Raw genomic sequence first — 25,661 nt, 5'->3', positions numbered from 1 at the left:
GAGTGTTGCAAGTCGTTGTCGGCTCCGTTAAACACGCCTTTAACGCCTGAAGTGGTTGGTACATTGCAACCATTCAGTTTTGGAAACATGACCACTCCTGTGGGTGCAAGTTCTTCGTTGCAGTCGCGGTCGCAGCCACTAGCAGGTGTTGATGTTTCAACCAACGAACTCTTGCTGAAATTAGTGGAGCAACATAATGCGTCTGATGCCAAATTCTCAGCTTTCATTGAGGAACAGAGACGCACAAACCATGAGCTTAATGCCAAGCTTAATCAACTGAATGTCATTGCTGGTAATGTGGAGAGAAATAGTCAGCGTATCTCTTCGTTGGAACACAGTTGTGCCGCCCTTGCGCGTGATGTCGGTGACATAAAGAAATATCAGGGATCGTCTGAACCGGCCTCGCACAATCAAACTAACAATGTGCTGATTATATCTGGTGTGCCATCCGTAACGTCACCTCCTTGGCTCTTGTACGCAACGTGTTTTCGAAACTCGGCATCCCTGAGTTGTCGTGCCATATCTCGGATGTTAGGGCCGTCGCTCGTGAGTCGCGTCGCGGAGCGCCTCATAATTCTTCTTTACCGGTCTCTTCCACCGTTTCACTTTTTGTCACCTTGGCTTCTGCTGCTGTTCGTGACGTTGTCATCTTAAAGAAATGTGCGTGTCGTGTGCTGGTGCAAAGTGACGTTTGCGAGAACAACTCTGGCGGAAATATTTATGTGAATGAGCTGCTTCCTAAAGACATTTATGAATTGCTGAAGCGAACCAAGCATGCTGCCAAGGAGCGATCATATCGATATGTCTGGGTCAGTGGGAGTCGTGTCAGTGTTAGACGTTCGGATGGCGAACCTGTGATTCGAATGGACTCGGTGGCCGTCCTTGATAAGTTGACATGACTTGCTCCTTCTGTTTCTTCACCGTCATCTGTCATACTGAGAAATTAGGACTTAGTATCTAATCATTTTCGTATTGCTCAATTCAACGCAAATTCATTGCGTGGGCATATGGATTTTGTGAGGCTGCATTTTTGTGCGCACTTCCATCGTGTGATATCTATATCCGAAACTTGGCTCCATGCGGGAATATCTGATGATCTTGTTACCTTAAGCGACTATTTTTTGATTAGAAACGATCGTGTTGGACGTGCGGGCGGTGGTGTGGCCTACTATGTCCACAACTCACTCAGAGCCGCAGTTGTTGCTATGTCTGAAAGTGATCTTATTGATGAAGTTGAATATTTAATCATTGACATTTGCTTGCCGGATAGTGTGTCGATTCTGTTCGCTTCAGTTTATAGAAGATCGAAGGGACACCTCCTTAATAAATTTGTAGAGAAACTTTCTAGTGTTTCTCATCTATACAATAATATAGTTATTGGAGGAGATTTAAACTGCGACTTGTTAAATAACAGCTTCGAAGTTAATCACCTGCGGGAACTTATGCTTGGTCATTCGTTGCAGATTGTCCGCTCAGAGGCTACTCATCATACGGCTACCTCGGACTCATGGCTGGATGTTTTCATTGTTGACGATCCTGACAAGATCAAATCTTATTCTAAATCCTCAAGTCCGTTTATTGCAGGACATGATCTTTTGGAGTTTTCTCTCTCGTTTAGTGTGGAGACAGACAGAGAGCGTTCTGTTCGTCGTCGCTGCTATAAAGGAATCATTGTTGCGGACTTTCATGAATTCCTCGATGCCAGGGTGATTAGAGCTCACACTGATTCTGGTGTCTTGTCAGACGTAGTCGATGTGCAGCAGTCTAGCGACTTACTTTCTCGTACTCTCCGGGAAGCTCTGGATATTTTTGCTTCTGCGCGGAAATTTATTGTCAGGAAACCTCCAGCGCGATGGCTCTCCACTGAGCTTAGAGGTCGCTTGCGAGACCGCAACCTGTTATATAAGCAAGCCAGGCGTGCGAACAGTCTCCCCTGTCTCCATCTGACACTCGAACGATCGCAAATCTGCCTGAGTTGTTTAAAGTACTTGATAGAGTGGTCGCTGAACAAATCAGGACTTATTTAGATGAGCATGATCTTCTTGATCCCAGACAATCTGCTTACCGCTCTGGCTACAGCACCCAGTCTACTCTTTTGCGTGTCTGTGATGACATTAGAGAGGGAATTGATGATAGGCTTGCCACGATTATGGTTCTTTTCGATTTTAGCAAAGCATTTGATACTGTTTCGCACTTACGGCTGCTTGTGAAGCTTAATAGTCTTGGGTTTTCTGATGCAGTACTGTGCTGATTTTTTCAGTACCTGACTGGTCGTTCGCAGGCTGTCGTTGATGATGAGGGGGGCTGTTCGGGTTGGCTCTCTACATCCTTGGGTGTTCCTCAAGGATCTGTGCTCGGCCCGCTTTTATTCTCCTTTTTCATCAATGACATTGGTGATGCCTTGTCGAATTCAAAACATATGCTGTTTGCCGATGATCTACAGATTTATTTTTCTTGTTTGCCAGCAGATATTCTTCAGGGTTTGAGATTGATTTCTCTAGATGTACATGCCATATTTGAATACGCTAGGGCAAATTGTTTAAAGCTCAACCTTGAAAAATCCAAGGTCATTATCTTTTCTGGTCAAGCTTATGCTTCCAGCATTGACGTTTCTCGCTTGCCGCCGGTTACTGTGGGCCAGACATCATTACCCTTTGTAAGTGAGATGCGCAATCTTGAGGTCACGCTGATGTCTGATCTCTCATGGAAAAGGCATGTCATTGCACGTCTCTCAGTGCGTGCATCGTGTTCTTTATAGGCTCAAATTTAATAAGAACTCGCTCTCCGAGAAGCTCAGAATCAAGTTTGTCGTCACTCTAATTTTGCCTCACATTGATTATTGTTGTCTGGTGTATTATGGGCTGAGCGGTGAGCTCAATGTCAAGCTGCAAAGGCTGGTGAACTGCTGTGTTATTTATTTTTAATCTTCGGCGTGATGAGCATATCACACCGTTCAGGCATCATCTGGGATGGCTTTCGGTAGAGAACAGAAGTATTTTTTTGGATGTCAAATCTATCGTATTCTTTACATGTCTTCTCCTTCTTATCTATATAAACTTTTTACCCCCCCCCCTGACCCAATATTAAGAAAATCCGAACGTTCTTTGCAATCTTCGTCACAGACCTTCCACATTCCTTCCCATAGAACTGCTACTTACAGAAACTCCTTCAGGCTATCTTCTATTTATTTCTGGCATTCCCTTCCTGATCATATTACTTCGGCATCCTCCTTGACTACCTTCAAAGATCTTCTTCGTTCGTTCTTGATCGCTTCTGAGTTTGCTTGAGCTGCTACTTAGTGCTTACTTTAGTTATACCTGCAATCTGCTTGCTGATTACTTCGTGGTTAAGCTACATTTGACCTTACTTTATCAGTTAGTTACTGAATTGTCTATACTAGCTTTACTAGCGCTTCACTGCTTGAAGTTTTTCTGCTTGTCTTACCATACTTGTACTGCGTGCATCTGTGCTTTGCTCTACTTTTTATGTTGCTTGCAGTCCAGGTTTTATACCTACTTTTTAAATTAAGCTATTGTTTTTTGCGTTTTCACTTGCTAAGTCTGCTCTTCTTGCCACTCTGTACTCCTAATTTATACTTATGCTGATTATACTTTTTTACTTTTACTTGTATGTCATTCAACCACGTACTATTAGTTATGTTAAATTGTAGTTAACATTATCTATATTAGCGTTCAGATTGTCTGGAATCTGCTAACTGTACAACGTAAGTGCTTATTACAATACTTGTAACTGTTTCATTTATTTGTTTGGAGCTTGGGTTTATCTTATTTTATTAGCTTAGGTTAGATCATAAGTTTATTGTAACTTTCTGTGTTGATTATTGTCAAAATTAAGTCTCTGATTATACTTCTTTGCCCTACAGCCATGCTCGGGCATAATAAATACAATCAATCAATCAATCAATCTCTCTCTCTTTTTCTCTCTCTCGCTCTCTCTCTCTCTCTCTCTCTCTCTCTCTCTCTCTCTCTCTCTCTCTCACGAAGCTCTCACTTGCTTAGCCTCCTCCTCTCCCAAATCCACCCTATCGTGCCCTGGAAAGTCGCAAACCCATGTGGTAAGTCCGTTTGTTACTGTGTCCATTTCGCACTGTGTCCGTTTGTTACTGTGTCCGTTTGTTACTGTGTCCGTTTCACTCAGCCTGTTGTATCTATTTTCATCTGTGCGCTATCGGGCTGTGCGCTATCGGGATAATGTGCTTTTTACTTTGTGCGCTATTGGGCTAATATGCCTTTTTTACTGTGCGATATCAGGACGTGTGCTATCGGGATGTGCGCTATCGCACCGTGTGCTAACGGGACCCTCCCAACAGTCGCGACAGCGACTCCTACCACGCCGCCGACGCACTCGCTCCCTCTGTTTACGACGCCGGCATTTTTGGTCTCAGTCGCAGCACGTTGTAAACATAACTCTCGTGATCGTACAGTCCCTGCGGTCCGTCGCTTCGCGTCGAGTCATATGCTATTTGCATTTGCGTTTCTTTCAAAGTAATTTTTGAAAACGGCGAGTAAAGTGATTTTTCGAAATCAGTAGTGAATGAATAAACAGTAAACGCGTAATTTGTATTGTGTCAATCGAGTATAATTAGCAAAAGCGAAAAAGTTTAAATGTGTCGCGCATCTTTAACAACCATCTCTAACCATGAAGATTGGCTACGCTGCTACAAGGTGAGTGAGCAGGTGAGTGAGTGAGCAAATGAGAGAGTGTATGAGTGTTTGTGCGTCGGACGCTGCAACCAGCTGATTGCTACATGTGTGCGTGCTATTAAGCCTGGTCTACAATAGCTAGAGCAAGCATGGTGTAAAAAGTAAACTAGGCGTAAAAAGGATAATCCAATGTAAGAAATCTGGCGTAAGAGCGCAAGCGAAAAAATTATTTTCATTTCGTTTTACTCCTACTCCTGCTTCTCTTAACGCTCGGTCAATCACAGCACAGAAAGAAATTACCTTACTCTTACTTTTTACTCCTTGCTTACTCCATGTATTGTAGACCAGGCCTTAGTGTGTGCGTAAAAGAGAGAGAAGAGTGCAGAGAGAGAAATGGAGAGAGAAGGAAAGAGAGGAGGGAGAGAGAAAGAAAGAGAGAGAAAGAGAGTGTGTGTGTGTGTGTATGCGTGCGTGTTTATGAACGTCTTCCCCCACCCCACCCCACCCTCTCTCACTCTCTTACACAAACACGGCATACATACCCATTGCGTGTAGTAATCAACTGGTTGCAGAGTCCGACGATCCGGGACAACTTTTAGTCATTACAGTGATTTTAAGGAACACGTATTCCTGACATAATTCTAAAATAATCTCTTCTTTATCAAAATTTTATTTAAAGCATAATTTTATGTTATATGATAAAATATTTAGCGACTTACGCGGTGGTCATCACCTATCAGCTGACGTGGATAGTCAGCCGCGCCCGTGTCACGCTCGTGGCGCGCCGCTTCTGCCTGCCTTCTGTACTCGACGCGTGATTCGCTACATATTTTGGCTTATAATTCAAAAACTACGCTTCAAATCAAATTTTGGTAAAGAAAAAATTGTCTTAGAATTGTGTCAGGAATACGTCATTTTACGGACATAAAGTTGTTCTGAATGGGCCTGTATATTTATATATAATAAATTGTTTTATCGAAACAGGTGATTTTTATTCATATGTAAAGCCAGTATACGACTTTCCGGACACTGCTATATTTCGCGCTCTTAAGGTTTGTCGGTAAAGTAACTTGTGATGATAGAAGTTAAGTGTGACGAAAACACATGGCGATATTAAGCTTTGGTTTCACAAATGTTATAAAAGAATATTGTATAAGTAAAGGCTTTAAATGTCGTTTCTGTTATTTCAGGTAAGGGATTACCTTGCAGATATGTACTTAAGCTAAGTAAACTTGTTAATTAATAAACCATAACTGTTATTTCAGAAACGCAATTAAGCCTAATACTTCAACCTCTAATTAATTAACCTAAACACTATACATACATGGAAGTTAAATAAAAATAAACTTAAATCTAAAGAACCTTATTTATATAAAGGATTAAAAAAAATTAAGTTTTAAATTAAGCCTTTAATCGGTTTATCGAGAAATTTTGTTGATATGGAGATCTCGAAAGTGACCATATTATTAGCACACTTAGATGGCTATATTGACAACATCCTACATCATCGTTTAATTTTGTATAACTTGAAATATATACAGCCGAATATTTATTACAAATCTTTCCCAGCAACCGACCGATCGATAATATCAGATAAACGTCAGTTAACTGGCGTTTCAGGAATGCATTGGGCGACACGCGGCGCGCAACAATATAAAATAAATTGTTATATCGAAAGGTGATTTTTATTCACATTTAATGGAAGTTAAATAAAAATAAACTTAAATCTAAATAACTTTATTAACATAAAGGATTTAAAAAAATTAACAGCCTTAAATTAAGTCTTTAATCGATTTATCAAGAATTTTGTCGATATGGAAATCTCGAAAGTGACCACATTACTAGCACACTTAGATGGCCATATTGACAACATACTATATTATCGTTTAATTTTGTATAACTCGAAATATATAGAGCCGAATAAAGAGTTAAATGATAAAAAAGCACTCAAGTGTACATACATTTGGGTGATAATGCTGTTAAGTTTAAAAAAAATGAGGAAGTATGTGTAATTAAATGTTAAAATGTACCTAAAAAATTTTTCGAAATTCTTAAAATTAAGAATGCCTTATAACAAATGTTGACTGTTGTGTTTTGACATATTAACATTATGTAACAGTAGGCTACTAAATAAATGATATTATAAATAATTACTAGAATTCTTCAGCTAATAACGGAGATAATATGGGTAGCCATATTATTCACACTGGCTATATTACCACCTTCTCTATTATATCATGTCAAACAATATATAAAGTCAAATAATATAATTAACAAATTATTTCTTTTAAATTATACATTCATCTGCAAAAATAAATAAATCAAAAAATACATCCGATATCTTAGAGACAATTTATATTGTATACTTAATAAATTATTCTTATTATTTTTCTTTTAAATATTACCATATCTTTTTTCTGTAATAGGCAGACAAATAAACAACCAACTTTTAAAGTTGATTTTTCAATATCTGTTGTTATTATATCGTCATCTATCCGCTGATCCATGTTCATCAAATCATCTAGAAGAAAATAATTAAAAACGTAAATTAATTTGTATTTTTAATAGGATACAATTCATTTTCTGCGTCCAAGTTAAACTTTGACACCTATCTATTTTAAACTGGCACAACCATTTCAGCACACGCAAATGCGACTTATATAAAAATAAATTGAAATTTTTTACTAATTAGTCGTTCTAATTAATGTCCGAATTGCAAAGAACAGTGTTAACTTGAAATTAATTATCATAGCTATAAAAAAACTATCTCACTCGGCGAAAATGATTAAAAAAAGTTTTTTAAATATTTATTTTTAATTATCTTTACATGATCACTATTTATTGTACAAATAACATTTATTTAATATTTATTGTACAAATAATATTTATTTAATATATTTATCAAACATTTGTTTTACATTTGTTATCCATTTTAAATAATATATTTTAGAAAAAATGTTTAAAGAAACATTTATTTAAGATTTAAGGTATCTGTACCCAATGTGTACCTAATTTAGCTCATCTCCCATTTTCAAATAATTACACAACAAATTTCACAGAAAGCGCTAATATATCGCTTATGACGTCGATGCGATGTATTTATGTATCAGTTAATTGGTCAATATCTGCTTTCTATGACTTCCCAGGTAGCAAGCTCACGTCATTTTGACATCCCAAAATGATCATTTACTGACTATTCTTGACGTCACAAAATGACGCCCTTATGACGTTAAAATGACGGTCGAATGTCACAAATTCCTGACGTCATAAAATGTACCATATTTTGACGTCATAGAATGACGTGAACAATATGTTGTCAAAAAGATCTCTAAAAGATATCCTGGGACCCGATTCTTGAAGTCATTCGCAAGAGAAACGTATACGCAAATACTCGCTCTAACAGAAAGTTGTAAGTTTATTGGTTAATAGCCATACGATAGCCAATAAATTTCTAACTTTTCTGTAAGAACAGAATTTGCGAATACGTTTCTCTTGCGAATAAATTCAAGAATCGAGCCCCTGTTCTGAAAATAATAACATAAAGAGACTTCTAAAAGATAACACATAATGTCAGAATGTTAACCAATGCGTCGTTTTTTGAGAACAAAAAGATATCATGAAACTAATATCTAAAAGATTTCTTAAATCGGATTATCTTTAAACTGCAACTAGAGATAAAAAAATAAAATAAAAATTTCATTTTTTTTATTATTCTTATCAACAGTACATACTAAATTTAGGACATATTTTTATTAATTAATTAAATTTAAATTATATTATTTTATTTTATTCTTACTTGCTGCTTAGGTAGGTTTTGAACCCGGGACCTTAGGATTACAAACCTTGTACTCTATCTGCTACGCCAGTTTGAATCGTCTATATGGGTACTTGTTATTGTCTACATATACCTATATGTTATAAACTGTCGCAATTATATTATTTTTTATAAAAGCAATTAAATTTTGCAAAACATATTAAAAATAAATAGCATTAACTTATTTACTCATTAATTTCATTGTTAAATTTAACTTTTTCCATAACCTTTATAATTTGATGGAAATTGCGATCTATTTAGCACTAAGACTTTGAAACGTTCAAATGGTTAATTTGACCATTTTGAAATTATTTCCAAGATATATAAATGTTTTCTTAAAAAAGTTCTCTTAAAGTTGAATATAATATGCTTATATAATATATGCTTATGCCTTACGCCTTAAATTTCATTGTATAGACACCGCTTTAGACCGTGTCTAAAATACGTCTTAATGACGTCTTTATGTCCCGATTTTGGATGTGTGCTGTCTGGGAAAATAATCGTCAGATCATGACTGAAATATGACTTCGAAATGACGTCATCATGACGTTAATTTTAGGTCATGTAAAAAAATGGTCATTTTGACGACATATGACCAAAAAAGACCATTTTGGGACGTCAAAATGACGTGGGCTTGCTACCTGGGTTATAATCGCACTTTATTCAAATTGTTTTTCCAACCCAAAAATTTCAGAAATAACTATGTAACCATTGCATAACTATGTAACCATTATAAATATCTGCAATTCATATCATTGTAGCTCTTTATTTATGCTTTTTTCCAACACTATATTTACTTTACATTGTTATTACAACATCTTGTTTATAATTAAAGAAAGAAAACTCTTTGCATTGTGAAACCATTATAGTTAGGGACACAACATATCTTATTAATATACAGGAGTTAAGATTCTATTTCTTTATTCAGTGTTTAACATTTGATTGGTATTTTTATCTTTCTCTAGTTAGGAGGAATTTCTTGACAGGTAAGAGTTAAGATAACGCTCCTTGTAGTAAATAAACACAGTTTTATTATTTAATAAATAACTTATTTATTATTTAATAAATATCTGTGTAATTTTTCCATAAGTATGTTAATAAATGCTTAATTAAACATGTTGATTTTTTTATTTAACATTTTTCCAAAAATGTTCACAAAAAAGAGGAAAATACATAGCTGGGCCACATTGAATATATACATATTGTTGTTTCCGAATAAAATAACGTTAACTCAGCAGCCGTTTGAAAAGGCTTCAACATTAACTCAGAAGTTGATTGAAACGGGCGTTAACTAAGAAGCCGATTGGAAAAGGCGTTGACTGGGGAGCTGGTTGAAAAGACGTTAACTCGCGTGTTCAATTTTTTCGCTTCAATTTAAGTTTTGACAGTATTGCCGAAATAATTTTGATGCTCTACCTATATGTGCATATTAATTTTTGTTTCAAAATATATTTATGTTTTAAATCAAGCACTAAAATTTTTTCGGCAGTGCTGCGAAACTAAAATAATGCGAAAAATTTTAGCAGATGAATTAACGCTCTTTTTAACTGGTTTCCCAGTTAACACCTTTTCCAACTGGCTTCCGAGTTAACGCCCTTTTCAAACGGCTTCCGAGTTAACATCCTTTTTAATCGGCTTTCGAGTTAATGTTTTTTTCAACCAGCTTTCAAATTAACGCTTTTTTCAATTGGCTTCTTAGTTAACGCTCTTTTCAAACTGCTTCTGAGTTAACGCCCTTTTATTCGGAAGTGACGATATGTAAGTAATTAACATGGCCCAAGTGCTATCTTTTTTAACCTTTACTGCACTTATATAAATAATTGAAAATATTTTATACATTTTTTTAGTTTCAGAAATGTTTCCTATTTTAAATCCTTATTTTTTAATTTCGTATTTATCAAAAAATTAGAAAAATCTCTAAAGCTTAGGTGACGCCTATTGAGTTTCTCATTTAACTCTTATTGTGCCCTGTGGGATCAAAACGATCCCAGTGATTTTCGATGATAACTTACGGTACGTTAATCTTCGAAACTTGTACTGCCATCTACTATTAATTCTATGTTTCCTTTTTCAGCTCAAACACGATGTGCCATGATCTAACAAGGAGATGCCAAATCTGTTAACTCCACTTTTGAATGAGCCATAGTGCATTCGAAAGGGAAAGTGAAAAAACAGAAACCGTGTTTTGGCTTTTGGGTGAATAAGCCTTAATTTCTTAGAAAATTGCATCTAATAAATATATACATTTTCGGCCGGTAAGGTAAGTACAATAAGAACCCACTTTTCGGTATAAAGCGCGGTGGCTAAGCGCCTACTGTTTTGGTTATTTGTGCGAGCTGGGTGCGAAAGCAGTTGTGATAATTTTTTTCAGTTTACATGTCAATTTAATTTATTTTCTTTATTCTTTAAAATAAAAAAATTATATTGCGGTTTTAATAATTTTTAATAATGTTATTAAATATAATAAAAAATAATACATTTTTATTTATTATAAAATTTGGACATTCTTGTACAATGTTGTGGGTGGAAATTTATATTGAAACATTGGAAACATAAATGTTTCTCGTACCAGGAACATATTATAAATGCAACTCGCGTGTTGCAAATACATTTTTTGTTGTGTACGTTGGGTGGAAAACAATTTAAAAAAAAAAACAAAAAATAACAAAAATATATACATAATAACATAAAAATAATAGCAAAATAATTGCTTGGCATCCATCAAAGTTAAAAAATGAACGCGACATTGTACAAGAATGTCAAAGATTTATAATATAAATATAAAAAATGTTTTGTTATTTTTTATTTAATAACATTATAAAAATTTATATAACCGCAAAAAAAGGTTTGCTTTAAAGAATAAAGAAAATCAATTTTATTGGGATACAGACTAAAAAAAAAATTTGTCACGACTGGTCACTCAGCTCGCATGGATAGCAACAAAACGGTAGGAGCGTACTTAGCACCCGCGGCCACCGTGCTTTATGCCGAGAAGTGGCTTTCCATTATACTTACCTGAGCGGCTGAAAATGCATATACTTAATTGCAATTTTTTTATAAACTAAGGCTTATTTAACCAAAAGCCGAAACACGGTTTTTGCTTTTCATCTCCTTTCGATTGCATTACAGCTCGTTCGGAAGTAGAGTTAGCAAATATTGGGATCTCTTTGTAAGAGTGAGTGAGTGAATGAGTCCCAGATGCGCACAGATCAAAACGAATACAGCAGGTTGATCGAAACGGACACGGATCGAAGCGAACACAGATTGAAACGGACACAGTGTCAATCAGACAGAAATAAATTCGTTGAATTTTTTCAGAGATCAAAGAAAAGAGAATTGAAGGTTAACAAATAAGTACAGTGATGTAATTTACATAATTCTCTATTTAATTAATCGAATAAACGTTAATGTAAGTCAATTTTGGTAATTATTTAGTTCACCCACACCAGTAAATACTACCATGAAACTATGCTTATTCGGTGCGTTTTTGCTAAAAACAAAACACATCTAGCAGAAAAAAGTCTGCTCCGCAAAGCGAAATATTAATCATTGAAGTTAACGAATTTTAGGCTAGAAAACCTGTCATACTCTGTCTGTCCTGTGGACAGGACACACACACACACACAAAAGTACTTTATTGAGAAATAACTATCAACAAAGTACGCACCGTACATTTGTCTGATTAATTAAATAGAGAATTATATAGATTACATCACCAGACTGATTTGTTAATCATCTTAATTCACTTTTCTTTGATCTCTAAAGAATTTGCACAAATTCATTTCTGTCTAATTAACACTGTGTCCGTTTCGATCTGTGTCCATTTTGATCTGTATTTGTTTTAATCAGCCTGCTGTGTCCGTTTTAGTCTGTGCGCATCTGGGACGCTCCCGTAAGAGTCAATAAGATGCTGACTGTGAAAATTCCTGATTTTAATTCTCAAAATAAACAACTTTTTTGAAAGTCCTACTTTTGTATTAATTTTTTTTTAAAGTTGTCGTGCTCTCAGTCTCGGGACACTACGGGATCGCTGCCGATGACTTCTCGGGATCAGGTTCCGTAAAGATAACGCCGAGAGTAGTTATAAAAAGTTATATTTGCTCCAACGTAGTTACAGTTCTCAGTTATTAAACCCAAATAGATAAGTGTTGCAAATAATTAAGTACAATTTTGTTACAAGCGACATAGATACGTCGCTGTATTAATTACACAGGCACACAAAAAAAAAAGTGGTTGGTCCGGCGGACTAGACTAGTCAATCCTTATGTATTTCGACCCGCTGAATCCGAATCTAAGGTCAGAATTGCAAAGTTAGCTCGCATTTTCAAACCACAAAAAAAATTCTTTTTTAATTACACAGGCACACAAAAAAAAGTGGTTGGTCCGGCGGACTAGACTAGTCAATCCTTATGTATTTCGATCCGCTGAATCCGAATCTAAGATCAGAATTGCAAAATTAGCTCGCATTTTCTAACCTCAAAAAAATTTTTTTTTTAAATATTGGTCCGGTGGGCCAGACTAGTCAATTCTTATGTATTTTGACCTGCTGAATCCGAATCTAAGGTCAGAATTGCAAAGTTAGCTCGCATTTCCTAACCTAAAAAAAATTTTTTTTGAGATTAGGAAAAAATGAGCTAATTCAGCAATTCTGACCTTGGATTTGGATTCAGCGGGTCAAAATACATAAGGATAGACTAGTCTGGTCCGCCGGACCAACATTTAAAAAAAATTTTTTTTTGAGGTTAGGAAAAAATGAGCCAATTCAGCAATTCTGATCTTGGATTTGGATTCAGCGGGTCAAAATACATAAGAATAAACTAGTCTAGTTTGCCGGACCAACATTTAAAAAAATTTTTTTTTTTTTAGGTTAAGAAATGCGAGCTAACTTTGCAATTATGACCTTGGATTCGGATTTAGCGGGTCAAAATACATAAGGATTGACTAGTCTGGCCCACCAGACCAATATTTAAAAAAAAAATTTTTTTGAGGTTAGAAAATGCGAGCTAACTTTGCAATTCTGACCTTAGATTCGGATTCAGCGGGTCAAAATACATAAGGATTGACTAGTCTAGTCCGCCGGACCAACCACTTTTTTTTTGTGTGCCTGTGTTATTAATGAGCCTGCTCATTCTCTTTTCGCGGCGTTTATATACGTTGCTTTTCGGCCTGTTGCTAGGGCGCTTTCTCCCACGATCACACGGCCTTTGGCCCGTGCTTAGCCAGCACGTAGCAATTGCTGGTTACGTGCATTCCATCAGAAATCAGGAGATTTTGGGTGGCAATCGAGTACATTGCCCGGTGTGAAAACCGGACAGTGTCCTCGCGCAAGGTGTCACTCGACACCCTTATCGCTCGCGCTATTCTCGGTGTGAGTGTTGTACACTCACAACAAAGTGACATATTTTGAGAGTACTTGCTCAAAATTTTTTTGTTTTTTAATGTTTTTCCTTTTGAAATCAAATTTATTAGCTGATTGAAGTTTGGAACGTTTTTGGAGTGATTATTAAAAAATAATTTGGCACACTTCTCCTTTGGCACAGAGGACCTTCTGAGTCCCGCACACGAAATGCAAAAGAGAGGAACACGATACACCCTGCGGAAGACACCCTTATATTCAAAAAACCTACCCCGAGATCACTTAAACAATTCTGCCTTTGTTAAAAATAATTTGGCACACTTCTCCTTTGGCACAGAGGACCGAATTAAAATTGCCAAAACATTATGAACGTCATCCAAGAATACCATATTTATTCGCTAAAATATCCTAAAATGCAGTGCAAATTTCAAACTCGTGTGCAATCAACAAAAAATATCGTATCGACATGTACTTTTTTTTAAATTGCTTAGAAAAGAATGAACTTTAAGAATCTGGATTAATATTAGCCAGATTTTAACAAGAAACTTGTGCAAAATAATAACAAACTTTTACTTTTTTCAATTAAAAAAAAACATGTTTGATTTTCATGCGATACAAGAGGTTCGCACTTAAAAAATCAAACATTCGCGTAGGGATTCTTAAAGTAGAGTCTTTGCCCTTCAATTTAAAAAAAAAATACATGTAATTTAGATGATTTTTCGCAAAGTTGCATCACTTTGAATATTGCCTAAAAATCAGTCAAAATTTTTTTTTCGTTTTTTTTGTGCCAGTGTATAAGCCCAATGTATAAAAAAAAAATCCGAAATCAAGAATTACAGAAGAATAACGCTGATGGATACGACGTACAAAATATATGCAAATATTTTAAACGAGAGACTGCAAAAGGAGGCAGACAGGAAGTTAAAAAAAAGTCAATTTGGTTTTAGAAAAGGAAGAGGGACAACGAACGCAATATACGTACTGAACTATTTAGTAAACAAGAAAATGGGAAAAGAAAAAAGAAAAGTAATCGCCTTCTTCGCGGATCTCGAGGCAGCATTTGATAGACTGGAGAGAGGGAAGCTAAATGAGATGCTAAGGAAGATGGAGATAAATGATCGATTAAGAAAGATGATAATGGAGACATACAGAGAGACGAAGAATGCGATAAAGGAGATAGAAAAACGGAGGAGTTCTGAACTGAGAATGGAGTAAAACAAGGATGCCCTTTGAACCCAACCTTGTTTAACATCCATAATATGGATCTGGAAAAAGAGTTGAGAAAAGAGCAAATTGGAGGCGTAGTAATAGGAAAGAAAAAGGTTTGGTCCATATCATACGCGGACGACATAGTGCTTTTAGAAAACGAGCGAGAACTGAAGGGAATGATGAAGAGATTTAAGAGATACATAGAAAGGGATCCGAGATAGAAGGAAAAGGTTTGATTCTCAGTCCGGAAAAGTCAAAAGTATTAGTATTTGAGAAGGGAAAAGGAAGCAAGAAGAAGGGAATAAAAATGGGGAGATGAGAACATAGAGCAGATGAAGGAAATAAAATATTTAGGATTTATCATGCAGAAAAATGGCGGAGCGGAGAAACATATTTTGGAAAGAATAAGAAGAGCAACGATTGCGATAAAGCAGATAGGGATTATAGTGGAGAAATTATTCAGAAGGAACTGTGAGAGAAGCATGAAGATGTTTAAGGCACTGGTAGGAAACGTGGCGTTATACGGAGCAGAAATCTCGGGCTGGGGAAACGAGGAAAAAATAGACAGAATAATGGGAAAATACACAAAGTGGATATTAGGCCTGGATAGAAGAACACCAAGCTATATCCTAATAGAAAAAACGAAAATGGAGAATTTTAGCAAGGAAGCAGCATTTTAATAAGGAGAACTATTAAGTATGAAGAGAAAGCAAGAAGGTAGGAGAAAGAGATAGTTTTAAAATGCATGAAAGAAATGGATAGAGAGAGACCGGGACAACGAAAGAATAAGTAGGAGGAAAAAAGAACAAAAACAAGAGAGAGAAAGCAAAGATAAAGAAAGAAGAGATAAAGAGGAGGAAAGAAGAAGAAGAGGAGACAGAAAATATAGTAAGAGAGATAATGGAGAGAATAAATAGAGGCAGAGAATGAAAGAAGGAAGATAGAAGAATCAAAATATTGAAGCGGGTATAAAAATATAATGACAGAGGAGATGCCAAGGTACTTAAGAGCAAAAAAGAGAAAAAAGAAGAGAATAACAATAGCAAGGGAACAAATGGAGAGGACAACATTGGAAAGAAGAAGAGGATACAAGGTGCAGAATCTGCGGGAAGGAAGAGGAGAACAAAGAACACGTATTAAAAGAATGTGAGGAGACAAAAGATAAAATGACACCAGAAGAAATCCTAAATGAGGATTAAAGAGAATGGGAGGTAATGAAAAAGATTGTGAAAATCATGAAGAAAAAGAGGAAGGAAGCAAAAGAAGAAGGCGACAATAAAGAGCCGCACTAAAGGGTCAGAGACCAAGGATAGGAGAAGAAAATTAATAAAAGAAAATGAATAATTTTTCAAGCATTGCCAATGCCAAAGAACCTATATATCTTATCGTTTAGTCGTTTGTTTCGTTTGTTTTGTTTTTATGGAAATTTTGTTTAATTTTAAATTTAAATTTAATTATAATAAAAATTTCAATTTTAAATTTTAATTTTGATTTTAATTTTAATTTTATAATAATTTTATTTTATTTTAATTTTAATTTATTATATCATGTTATTTTAGTGTATAATATAATTCTATATTTTATTCAATACTAGCAGTTTAGTGGCATATTAGAAGTATTAGCAACGATGTTAGCAGGAGTACAAGGTATTGATTGTAAGCATCTGTTAATCACATGTATAAGTATAAGAATAAGATCTATGAAATTGTACACCAGAAGTCATCCAAAGCCGAAAGGCACGGATTACAATTTAATACATAATAATAGTAAAATAAATAAATTGTAACATTGTCACAATATAAGTAATTTTATCATTAATGTTCCACTCTTGGAAAACTTCTAATAAAGCATGAGCTAAATTTTGAGCAGTATGATTTTTTATTAAATGTTTTATTAAATGGTTAATATTTTATATTAAATGGTTAATACACAACTTTTTAATTCATAATTTGTATTTATAAAATGGCAAATTACTGATAAATAAGATTCTGTATTTATTGATGTCTAACAATCAATTGTTATGGCCATATAATTTATATCATTTAATATTTCTTTTAATTTATTAATTCCTTGTAAGTAAAGGGTTTTTATTAAATTTTTCCGCATTGTAAATTTATAGGTGAAACATATTTTGGATCAAGAAGATGTACAAACTTTTGAAAATCAACATCATTTACTATATTAAATGGCTGTAAATCAGTTGCAATCATCATAAGAAGTGCTTTATCTAAATCTTTTTCTTTGATAAGAACCTTTATTTACGGTTTGATACAGGTACAAGGAACACGTAGATTTTACTAAATATTGATTTCTTCTTCTTAATTTCCCCAGATGGATTTCCGACCCCAAAAAGGGTCACAGTACCACGTTTTATTTAGGTCAATGACCTTTAACAGACTCTTGGGGAGATTGAGTCTGTTATAAATATTGATTTAATAGCACGAAATCTGGGAACGACACGACTATTGACTGTGATCGTCCGCCATACTTACTTAATGCTAACGTTGCCTACTCTGAGCGCGGCGCGGCGCCTCGATCGGTCGAGTCCCATCAACAACGCGCGCAATTTAAATAACGAAGAACAACCTTCATAATGTAATGATCTTTTAAAAATTGGACTAATTGATTGGTAACTTGAACGTATTAAATTTGGATAACTATTTGAATTAGCACTTGCTTGAAATATAAACTTTTTCAGAGTCTATTTTATTTAAAAAATGAAACCTTTTTAGATGATCAGCTAAATTATTGGTATTGTCACTAGTTTTATATTCTTTTCCACACGTAATGCATTTAGCTATTTTTTAATCTTGAGATTTCTTAAAATATTTTCATACTAAGATTTTTTTTTTGTTTCCTTGAATACATTTAGAAACGACACTGCTTGTTGTTTCATCCGTTCACTGTCGCCGCTTATATTTGTCTCTTTTGTATTTTTTGGATAATAATATGTACAAGAAATTAATACAATTACAATTATGATAATATATTTTTCTATATCTTCATCTTATTATACTAACCAGACTTTCTCCCTATTTTTTTAACATTGTAAATATTTTTTAATAACTTCATTTATTCAATAACAATTGTCTTAATAAAAAAGCACACAAGTCGTAAAAATGAAAGACGAAGAATTAAATTTTTGTTATGCATTAAAAACCAATTATTTGTTTTTTCTAACTTTATTATTTTAGCTTTTGTAATGTACCATGAAACAATCATCTCTTCATTTTAATTTAACGCAACGTTGCCAACGAGTGCATTCAGTAGTAATAAATCAGTACTACTACTGCAACGGTGTACTGCGTTCCGAAATTCATTATTACAGTAGTAGAGAAAAGCAGAAAGTCAATTAGAAATAGAGCAGGAGCACAGACCTTTATAACGCATAACACATAAGAAAATAAACCAATCAATCATCAGAGGCCTTTAGGGCTGTTGTGAGCGGAACACAACCAATAAAATTATATTACAAATAAAGTATTCAAATTATCATTTAGCTCGCCGAGGAAGGCTCGCTATCATAAGGTGTCAGGTGACATATGCCTCGTGCGCTGCCGGCCGGTCATCGCACTGGGCAACGCACCAGCCACCTTAAAGAATTAGCGAAGCCAGCTTAGCAACAATCATGCCACCGGAAATGCACACCTGCATTTTGGCAATTGTTGCTAAGCTCGCAAATATTTCCCGCGCGCCGGATGCGCGCGGGAATGACCATATATAGTCATGCGGAGGGCCCGATGCCCCCACTAATAATTAAATCCGCGACACTATTTAAGCTGCTGCCGAACAGCGGCCAGTGGGATCAGTGATTAGAAATCAAGCCGATACGTACGGCCCGCACGAGTGAAGTACGAGTTCGGGACTTAGCCGCAAGCAAATCTCAAGCGAGCAAAGATACGACGCGTTAACTCCGAGTCACGCGCCGTATCTAATCAAGTGTAATACGACGCGGCACCTTCGCCGACTGCAACCAATGTACAACCACAGTGAAATAAATCTGTTATATCAAATCAACTTAGAATCAGTGAGTGAGTGATTTGAGGACCCTGCCAACAACAGCCGCCTCTTTCCGCGAGTTCCTACTCCTTGGGCAGTAACGAATCCCGAAAGATCTTTTGTCGCACCGCAAGGTACGGCAAAAATCCTTTGTTGTACCGCAAGGCGCAACAGGGCCATCAGACACGAAATGGCATAAGCTGCATATGCACAGCATAAGGGCGCTTGAGCATCTTATGTAAATCAATATGGCGACTTTATACTAGGAGGTGATTGGTTCAACGTTTTATGCTATGCTATGCTTAGCAGCCAATGTCATTTTGGCCGGTCATAGTCGAGTTTTATTTTAACATCCGTCTCAAGCAATGTCTTAAGATGTTAATACGTCTCTGGTTAATGACTTAAGGCAGTACTTAAGACGATTTTTTTTTAAATATAAAACTTGTCTATAAATACCGGCCTTTGTGTGCGATAGCCCTTACTTTTATTCTGGGGAGGGAAATAAGCAATTCTGATTAATTAATTCTCTTATACATTATACATTATATGTTATGCAAAAGTCTATGGTTCCGCCTTTAGCGTTAATAGTGCTATTTTTCTACTATCATTATTAAAATTTGTCTTTTTAATAGCATTTATAAGGGCAATAAAAAATATTACAAACTATCGAAAACTATCGATAGTTTCAAAAATACCATTGATAATTTTCGATAGTTAAAACTTTCGATAATTATCGATAGTGCATCGATAGTTCTTCACCTCTATTGGACGCCGTCCAGTGGACGGTAATGTTACTAGCGAAGCGCTAACAAAAACTTTGAAAAACCACCGGCGTTGGCATTACCCAAAACATACCACGAGAAGGTCGCACGGTCAGATTTATGCTTTGTTTTCTGTGCGTGCGTGCGTGATTATTGTTCAAAATTACAGAAGATGTACATATTGCAGTACATCTAAATCTGAAAAAAGATCAATGTTTGCGTGTTCTACGTGTAGAGTAGCCTTGTGTATTTCAAAAGAGAGCAATTGCTTTATGAAATTCCATACATTTAAATTTTGAAATGTATTTGCCATGGAAAAATTATTGTTATGTATTTCTCAAAAAAAATTTTGTTGCAAAAAATAATACAAAAATCTAAAAAAAATATTTAAAAAATCAAAAAACACAAAAAAACGGAAAAAATGGAACTAGAAATTCTTTACGTCCTTGCTATTAGTACCAAATTATGCTAAGAGGCAGACAACTTAGTAATTATGCCAATTTGAGTTTCCAAAATCTGATTTTAGATGCGTAATCAGCGATCCCGAATACTTTCCCACATAGAAATGAAATCTCCAATAGACGTCCATTAGACGTATGTCATGGAAGTTTGAACTTCCAGTGGACGTCCATTAGATGTCCAATATAGAGCCATTAGAAATCCATAGTTCCGCATTGCGTACGTCTATTAGACCTCCATTAGACGTCATCAAAGAGATCTATTAGACGTTGTGTGGATTATTAATAGAGGCTTCACAGAACCTCGATGGATGACTGACGGATGTTTTGTGGATCATTAGTAGAGGCTACATGGAGTCTCAATAGATGATTGACGAAATAAAAATTTAAAATAAAAATTTCATTTTTTAAAATTATTTTTATCAACAGTACATACTAAATTTAAGACAAATTTTTATTAATTAATTAAATTTAAATTATATTGTTTTACTTTATTCTTACTAGCGCTGATTTTGAACCCGGGACCTTAGGATGACGAACCTTGTACTCTATCTGCTAGGCGAATTTGACTCATCGATATGGGTACTTGTTATTGTCTACATATACCTATATGTTATAAACTGACGCAATTATATTATTTTTTATAAAAGCAATTAAATTTTACAAAACATATTAAAAATAAATAGCATTAATTTATTTACTTATTAATTTCATTATTAAATTTGTAACGAGTCGTTCCTCCGCTACCGCTAGAGCGGAGGTAAGGCCGTTACCCCCACCTCGCGCAGGTTCCCTCCGCTCTTCTCGCCTTCCCTCACCACCGAGTGGAGGGTATATAAGCCCTCCACCCGAGACCGGAGTCAGAGCTTCCCCGGCCTGCGAAGTGAGCAGACCGTTCCTCCTGGTGTACTGAGCCAGGCATCCTCGAGCGCGTATTGAGCGCCGTCACCTAACCTAGCGATCCTACCCGGGCACGCAGTGAGTGCCTTCCCGGCCGCGTATTGAGGGGCCGCACACCGCCACGCTCCGTACCTGGGCTCTCGGCCGCGCACTGAGCGGTCGCCGTCGTCCCGACCCGGGGACTCCGCACTGAGGAGAAACCGGTGCCGCGACTGTCACCACGCGGGGTGGCAACGACAGCGCGATCGAACAGCTGATGCGTCGATCAGCTGAGATCGGGTAGCGAACCGCGCCGCCAACCGCACCGTCTTACACGCCGCTGCGCCGCCAGCCAGGCTGGCCACCGTACACCGCCGCGCCGCTAGCGCCGGGCCTTAAGGCCATATCGCCGCGCCGCACGTCGCACCGCTGCGACCAACCGTAGCGCGGCGATCCGCCGCCATCACCGACTACACGCCGACCGATCGGCACGCACACCGCACAGCCAATCAGGGCATCCGCCGCGACACGGTCGCCAGCACCACGCACACAAATACCTCGCATGTCGAGAATCGTACTGTATATATTAACGTAGGGAACTGTATATATTAGCATAGGCCTATCAACACTGAATAAACATATTATTATACCGCACACACCGTCTTCTCACTTATTCGAGCCCGCCGCCCGGACTCTGAATCCCGCGGCTATCCGTAGCCAATAGGCATACAAGATTCACGGTTACAAATTTATCTTTTTCCATAACCTTAATTTGATGGAAATTGCGATCTATTTAGCATTAATACTTTGAAGCGTTCAAATGGTTAATTAGATGGTTAACTATATAGATCATATTCTAAGAAAAATTAAATAGTACATTTATTATCCTGTTTTTGTTCAGTACATGATGAATTTAGATTTTGTGCATTTTTTTGTGCGCAATAATTCTAGACAAACCGTTATTTTTGAAAACATTATCTTTATAATAATTTTTTTTAATATCAAATGAATCTCTCATTCAGGATGTTATAGTGTTGTCTGATTTCCGAGTCAACTACGACGCGCATGGACAGCTCAAAAATCGGATAGCATTGTGATCTTTTATGAGACATTAAGCTGATATCATTTAGCTGATGTCATAAGGATAACCTTTTCAAGAAACTTAAATGAAACTCTTCAATGATCTAGTTTACACCCAGCTTTCCAATCCCGATTCACTGTGGAGAGAAATGAAATTTCTTGGGTGTAAATTGGTTATCTTACTTCTTATTTTCATTCCGCTTTTACTATAAGTAAGATCAATCCAGTGTAAACGTTCCCTAAATACAGTTCACTTCGGAGTGAATCGGGATTGGACGACTGGGTGTAAACTAGGTCTATGAGATATCTCAAAGACCTCTCTTAGTAGACGTCTCTAAAAAATGTTACCATTTTGACATTATTTCCAAGATATCTAAATGTTTTCTTAAAAAAGTTCTTTTAAAGTTTTCATTCTGACAAGCGTATTGTTTGGGTAACTGCCACCATGGAAGTAAATGTTCCATAGAGCTATGGAAGTTTAGTATTGTTTGTTTTGTCTGTTCTGGGTCTACTCGGAGCAAACCCAAGCAGACTAACGCACTCTAATAGGTTGGCGTCATCGGAATCAACTTATTAGAGTGCGTTGGTCTGCTTGGGTTTGCTCCGAGCAGACCCAGAACAGACAAAACAAACAATACTAAACTTCCATAGCTCTATGTACAGACAAAACGATCAAGGTTTTTAGTGAATCTCTAATGGACGTCTATCTAACTTCCATCATGGAAGAAAACATCCAATGGAGCTATGGATGTTTAATGGATCTCTAATAGATGTCTATCTAACTTCCATCATGGAGGTAAACCTCCAATGAAGCCATGGAGGTAAACCTCCAATGGAGCTAAGAAGTTTACTAGACCTCTAATGGATGTCCATCCGACTTCCACCCTGGGCATAGACGTCCCATGGATCTATGGAGGTTTAATGGACGTCCATTGGACATTCACTGGATGTCAATTTCTATGTGGGATCTATTAAAGATTTTTGTTGAAATTGGATGAGTTTTTAAATTATTGTCCGCCACATTGGATCTAATATCTAGAATTTCGAAAATCTGATTTCAGATTTGTATTCGTCAACTTTGAAAACCTATTATTTCAGATTTTTGTTTAAATTAAATAAATATTTTAAATTTTGACCGCCATATTAGATCCGCCATCTTAAATATTTAAAATCTGACTTCGGATTCGTAATCAGCGGCCCCGAAAACCTTTTAGTACAGATTCTCGCTTAAATTGAATAAATTTTTGACTCTTCAACATATCAATGAGTTGTAAATCGCCTAACAATCTGCATTGTATCTTACAAAGGAACCTCGCAAACTCGAAAATTCTACTACTAAACCCAGTACTACTATCTAACTACAGTAATAAAATTTACAAAAAAATGAAAAAAAGTTTTTATTTTTGAAAGAAATTTTTTTTCAGAATTTTATTAATGTAGTTAAAGATATTTTTGCCATAAAACTTTTGTATTGTAACGACCGTTTTTCGCGCGGAACTTTAGCTCGTCGGGAAGGGTCTAGGGCAAAAAAAGGCTCAGAGATAGCAAACGTGGCGGTTGGTTAACGGCACAAGTTTTATTACTATTTTATATTACATTGAATTCGCGATTATTTACAATGGTGCGACGGGTATACAATAATCTGGCTTCGCATTATGTACAACGGTATCTTACAATAGTCAGCGACGGAGCGCGTGACGGCCGATCAGCTGTTCGGCTCAGTGGGATGTCCGTGGCGCGCGCGATGCGGCGGGCGGTACGCGCCTCGAACTCGATGCTCGGAGTTCGGTGACCGGCGGGAGCGGTGTTTTCGGTCCCGGGTGTTCGGCGGGCGCGCGGTGCGGGAGTAGGTGTCTAGCGTTCCCGAGCTTTTCCTCGAATCGGTAATTCTGCAGAGCGTTGGTTGGCTTCGGGGAACGGCGTCAGCCCCGAGAACGCTCGGGGGGAGACGGAGAACACTCCGTGCTGGTTACTGGGCCGCGAAGATTTTCGGTGAGGATGGTAGCTAACGACCGAAAGCGTTAGGGACAGAGCACGCTCTACCCCGTGGCTTGCCAGCAAGGGGAGAAAAAGAAATTGAGCTAGGCCGAGAACTCTCGGCGATGACGAAGAACACTCCACCATGGGTCGTAGCTCTAGGTCTGGCTTCTCGTCGAAACGGATTCGAACGGGATGCGAGAACTGAAGTCTATTGCTGCCGGGCGGCCTTATATATGGTCCCCGGCAGCTGTTCAGGAATTTTCGGTGATCCTCGGCCTCCTCTCGGTGATGTTTCCTTGGATCGGGATGCCAGCTCGAGAGGAGGGAGGATGTATGCCTCCGAGATGCGCGTCATCTCGGTGGCGTGGAGTTCTTATGGCGAACACGCTTGCTCGATTCTCGGCCTGGCGGGTGGTCGGCCGGGCCGCGCGGTCGCTGTTAGCCGCTAGGAACGCGGTTCGTTACAGTATAAAACATTTTTTTATATCTCCAATACTTTTTGAGATATATCGAAAAAAAGCAAAAATCTGCTCTACGTTAGGAGCAGTTTCAGCCTTCCGATCGCTTTTGATCGGCACTTGAAAATTTATAAATTTATCTGTTTATCTAATTACATGTTTTTTTTTTGTAAATGAGAAAAATGCATTGTGTATCTCCTATGGTCGGTCCATGGGGGTATATGGGATCCATTAAAAAACCCACCGCTTGAACAAAAACACGAAGGGACAACATACTGTCAGCGGAAACAACTAGGACTATTTCGGAGACCTAATTACATGTATGTTTCATCTAAAATTATACAAAAAAACATTTTTATTTAATCACGTTAATAAAATTTACAAGAAATAAACTTCTTTTTGGTATTTTTTATATAAAAGAATTTTTTGGGTGACACATGGAAAAATTTTCGGACACCGTCGATTTTTGATAGGAGTACGATTTTCATCCCTAAAATGTGGTGTAATTATTTTTTTTTAGGAATATCATAATTGTAAACACTACGAAATATACGAATTGTTCGTAAGTAACAAGTTTCTTATTCAGATAATTATAATGTTTATTAGTAGCGTTTGTAATAATTTAAATGTTTTTTTATACATTATAGACAAACTCTATGTATAAAGCGTAAGATGGAAGAACGGATAAAAAGAATTTTTTTCAGAATATTATGCAATATATCCAAAATCCTTCCCGAACATGCTGAAAGTACACCACCGCGGACATTTTAGGAATGGAAATCATACTCCTATTAAGAATCGACGTGTCTGAAAATTTTCCATGTGTCACCCAAAAAATTCCTTTATAAAAGAAATACAAAAAAAATGTTTATATCTTGTAAATTTTATTAACATGATTGAATGAAAATGTTTTTTTATATAACTTTAGATGAGACACACATGTAATTAGGTCCCCGAAATAGTCCTAGCTGTTTACGGTGACAGTATGTTGTCCCTTTGTGTT

General features: G+C 36.7%; 1 protein-coding gene across 1 annotated transcript in view; it reads right to left on the bottom strand.

Moving 5' to 3' along the window:
- Positions 1-6,390: 6,390 nt before the first annotated feature.
- Positions 6,391-25,661, bottom strand: part of LOC105833487 — a 59,735-nt gene continuing 40,464 nt past the window's right edge. The window contains exons 3-4 of the mRNA XM_012675263.3: positions 7,070-7,185; positions 6,391-6,968 (exon numbers count right to left, since the gene is read on the bottom strand). Coding sequence (XP_012530717.1) covers positions 6,957-6,968; positions 7,070-7,185 — 128 coding nt within the window. The 3' untranslated portion in view covers positions 6,391-6,956. The remainder of the gene's footprint in view (positions 6,969-7,069; positions 7,186-25,661) is intronic.

Source organism: Monomorium pharaonis, chromosome 4 (assembly GCF_013373865.1).
Source record: "Monomorium pharaonis isolate MP-MQ-018 chromosome 4, ASM1337386v2, whole genome shotgun sequence".
Classification (NCBI taxonomy): Eukaryota; Metazoa; Arthropoda; class Insecta; order Hymenoptera; family Formicidae; genus Monomorium; species Monomorium pharaonis.
The sequence above is the reverse complement of the archived record's forward strand: the minus strand, read 5'-3'. Positions and strand labels throughout refer to the sequence as shown.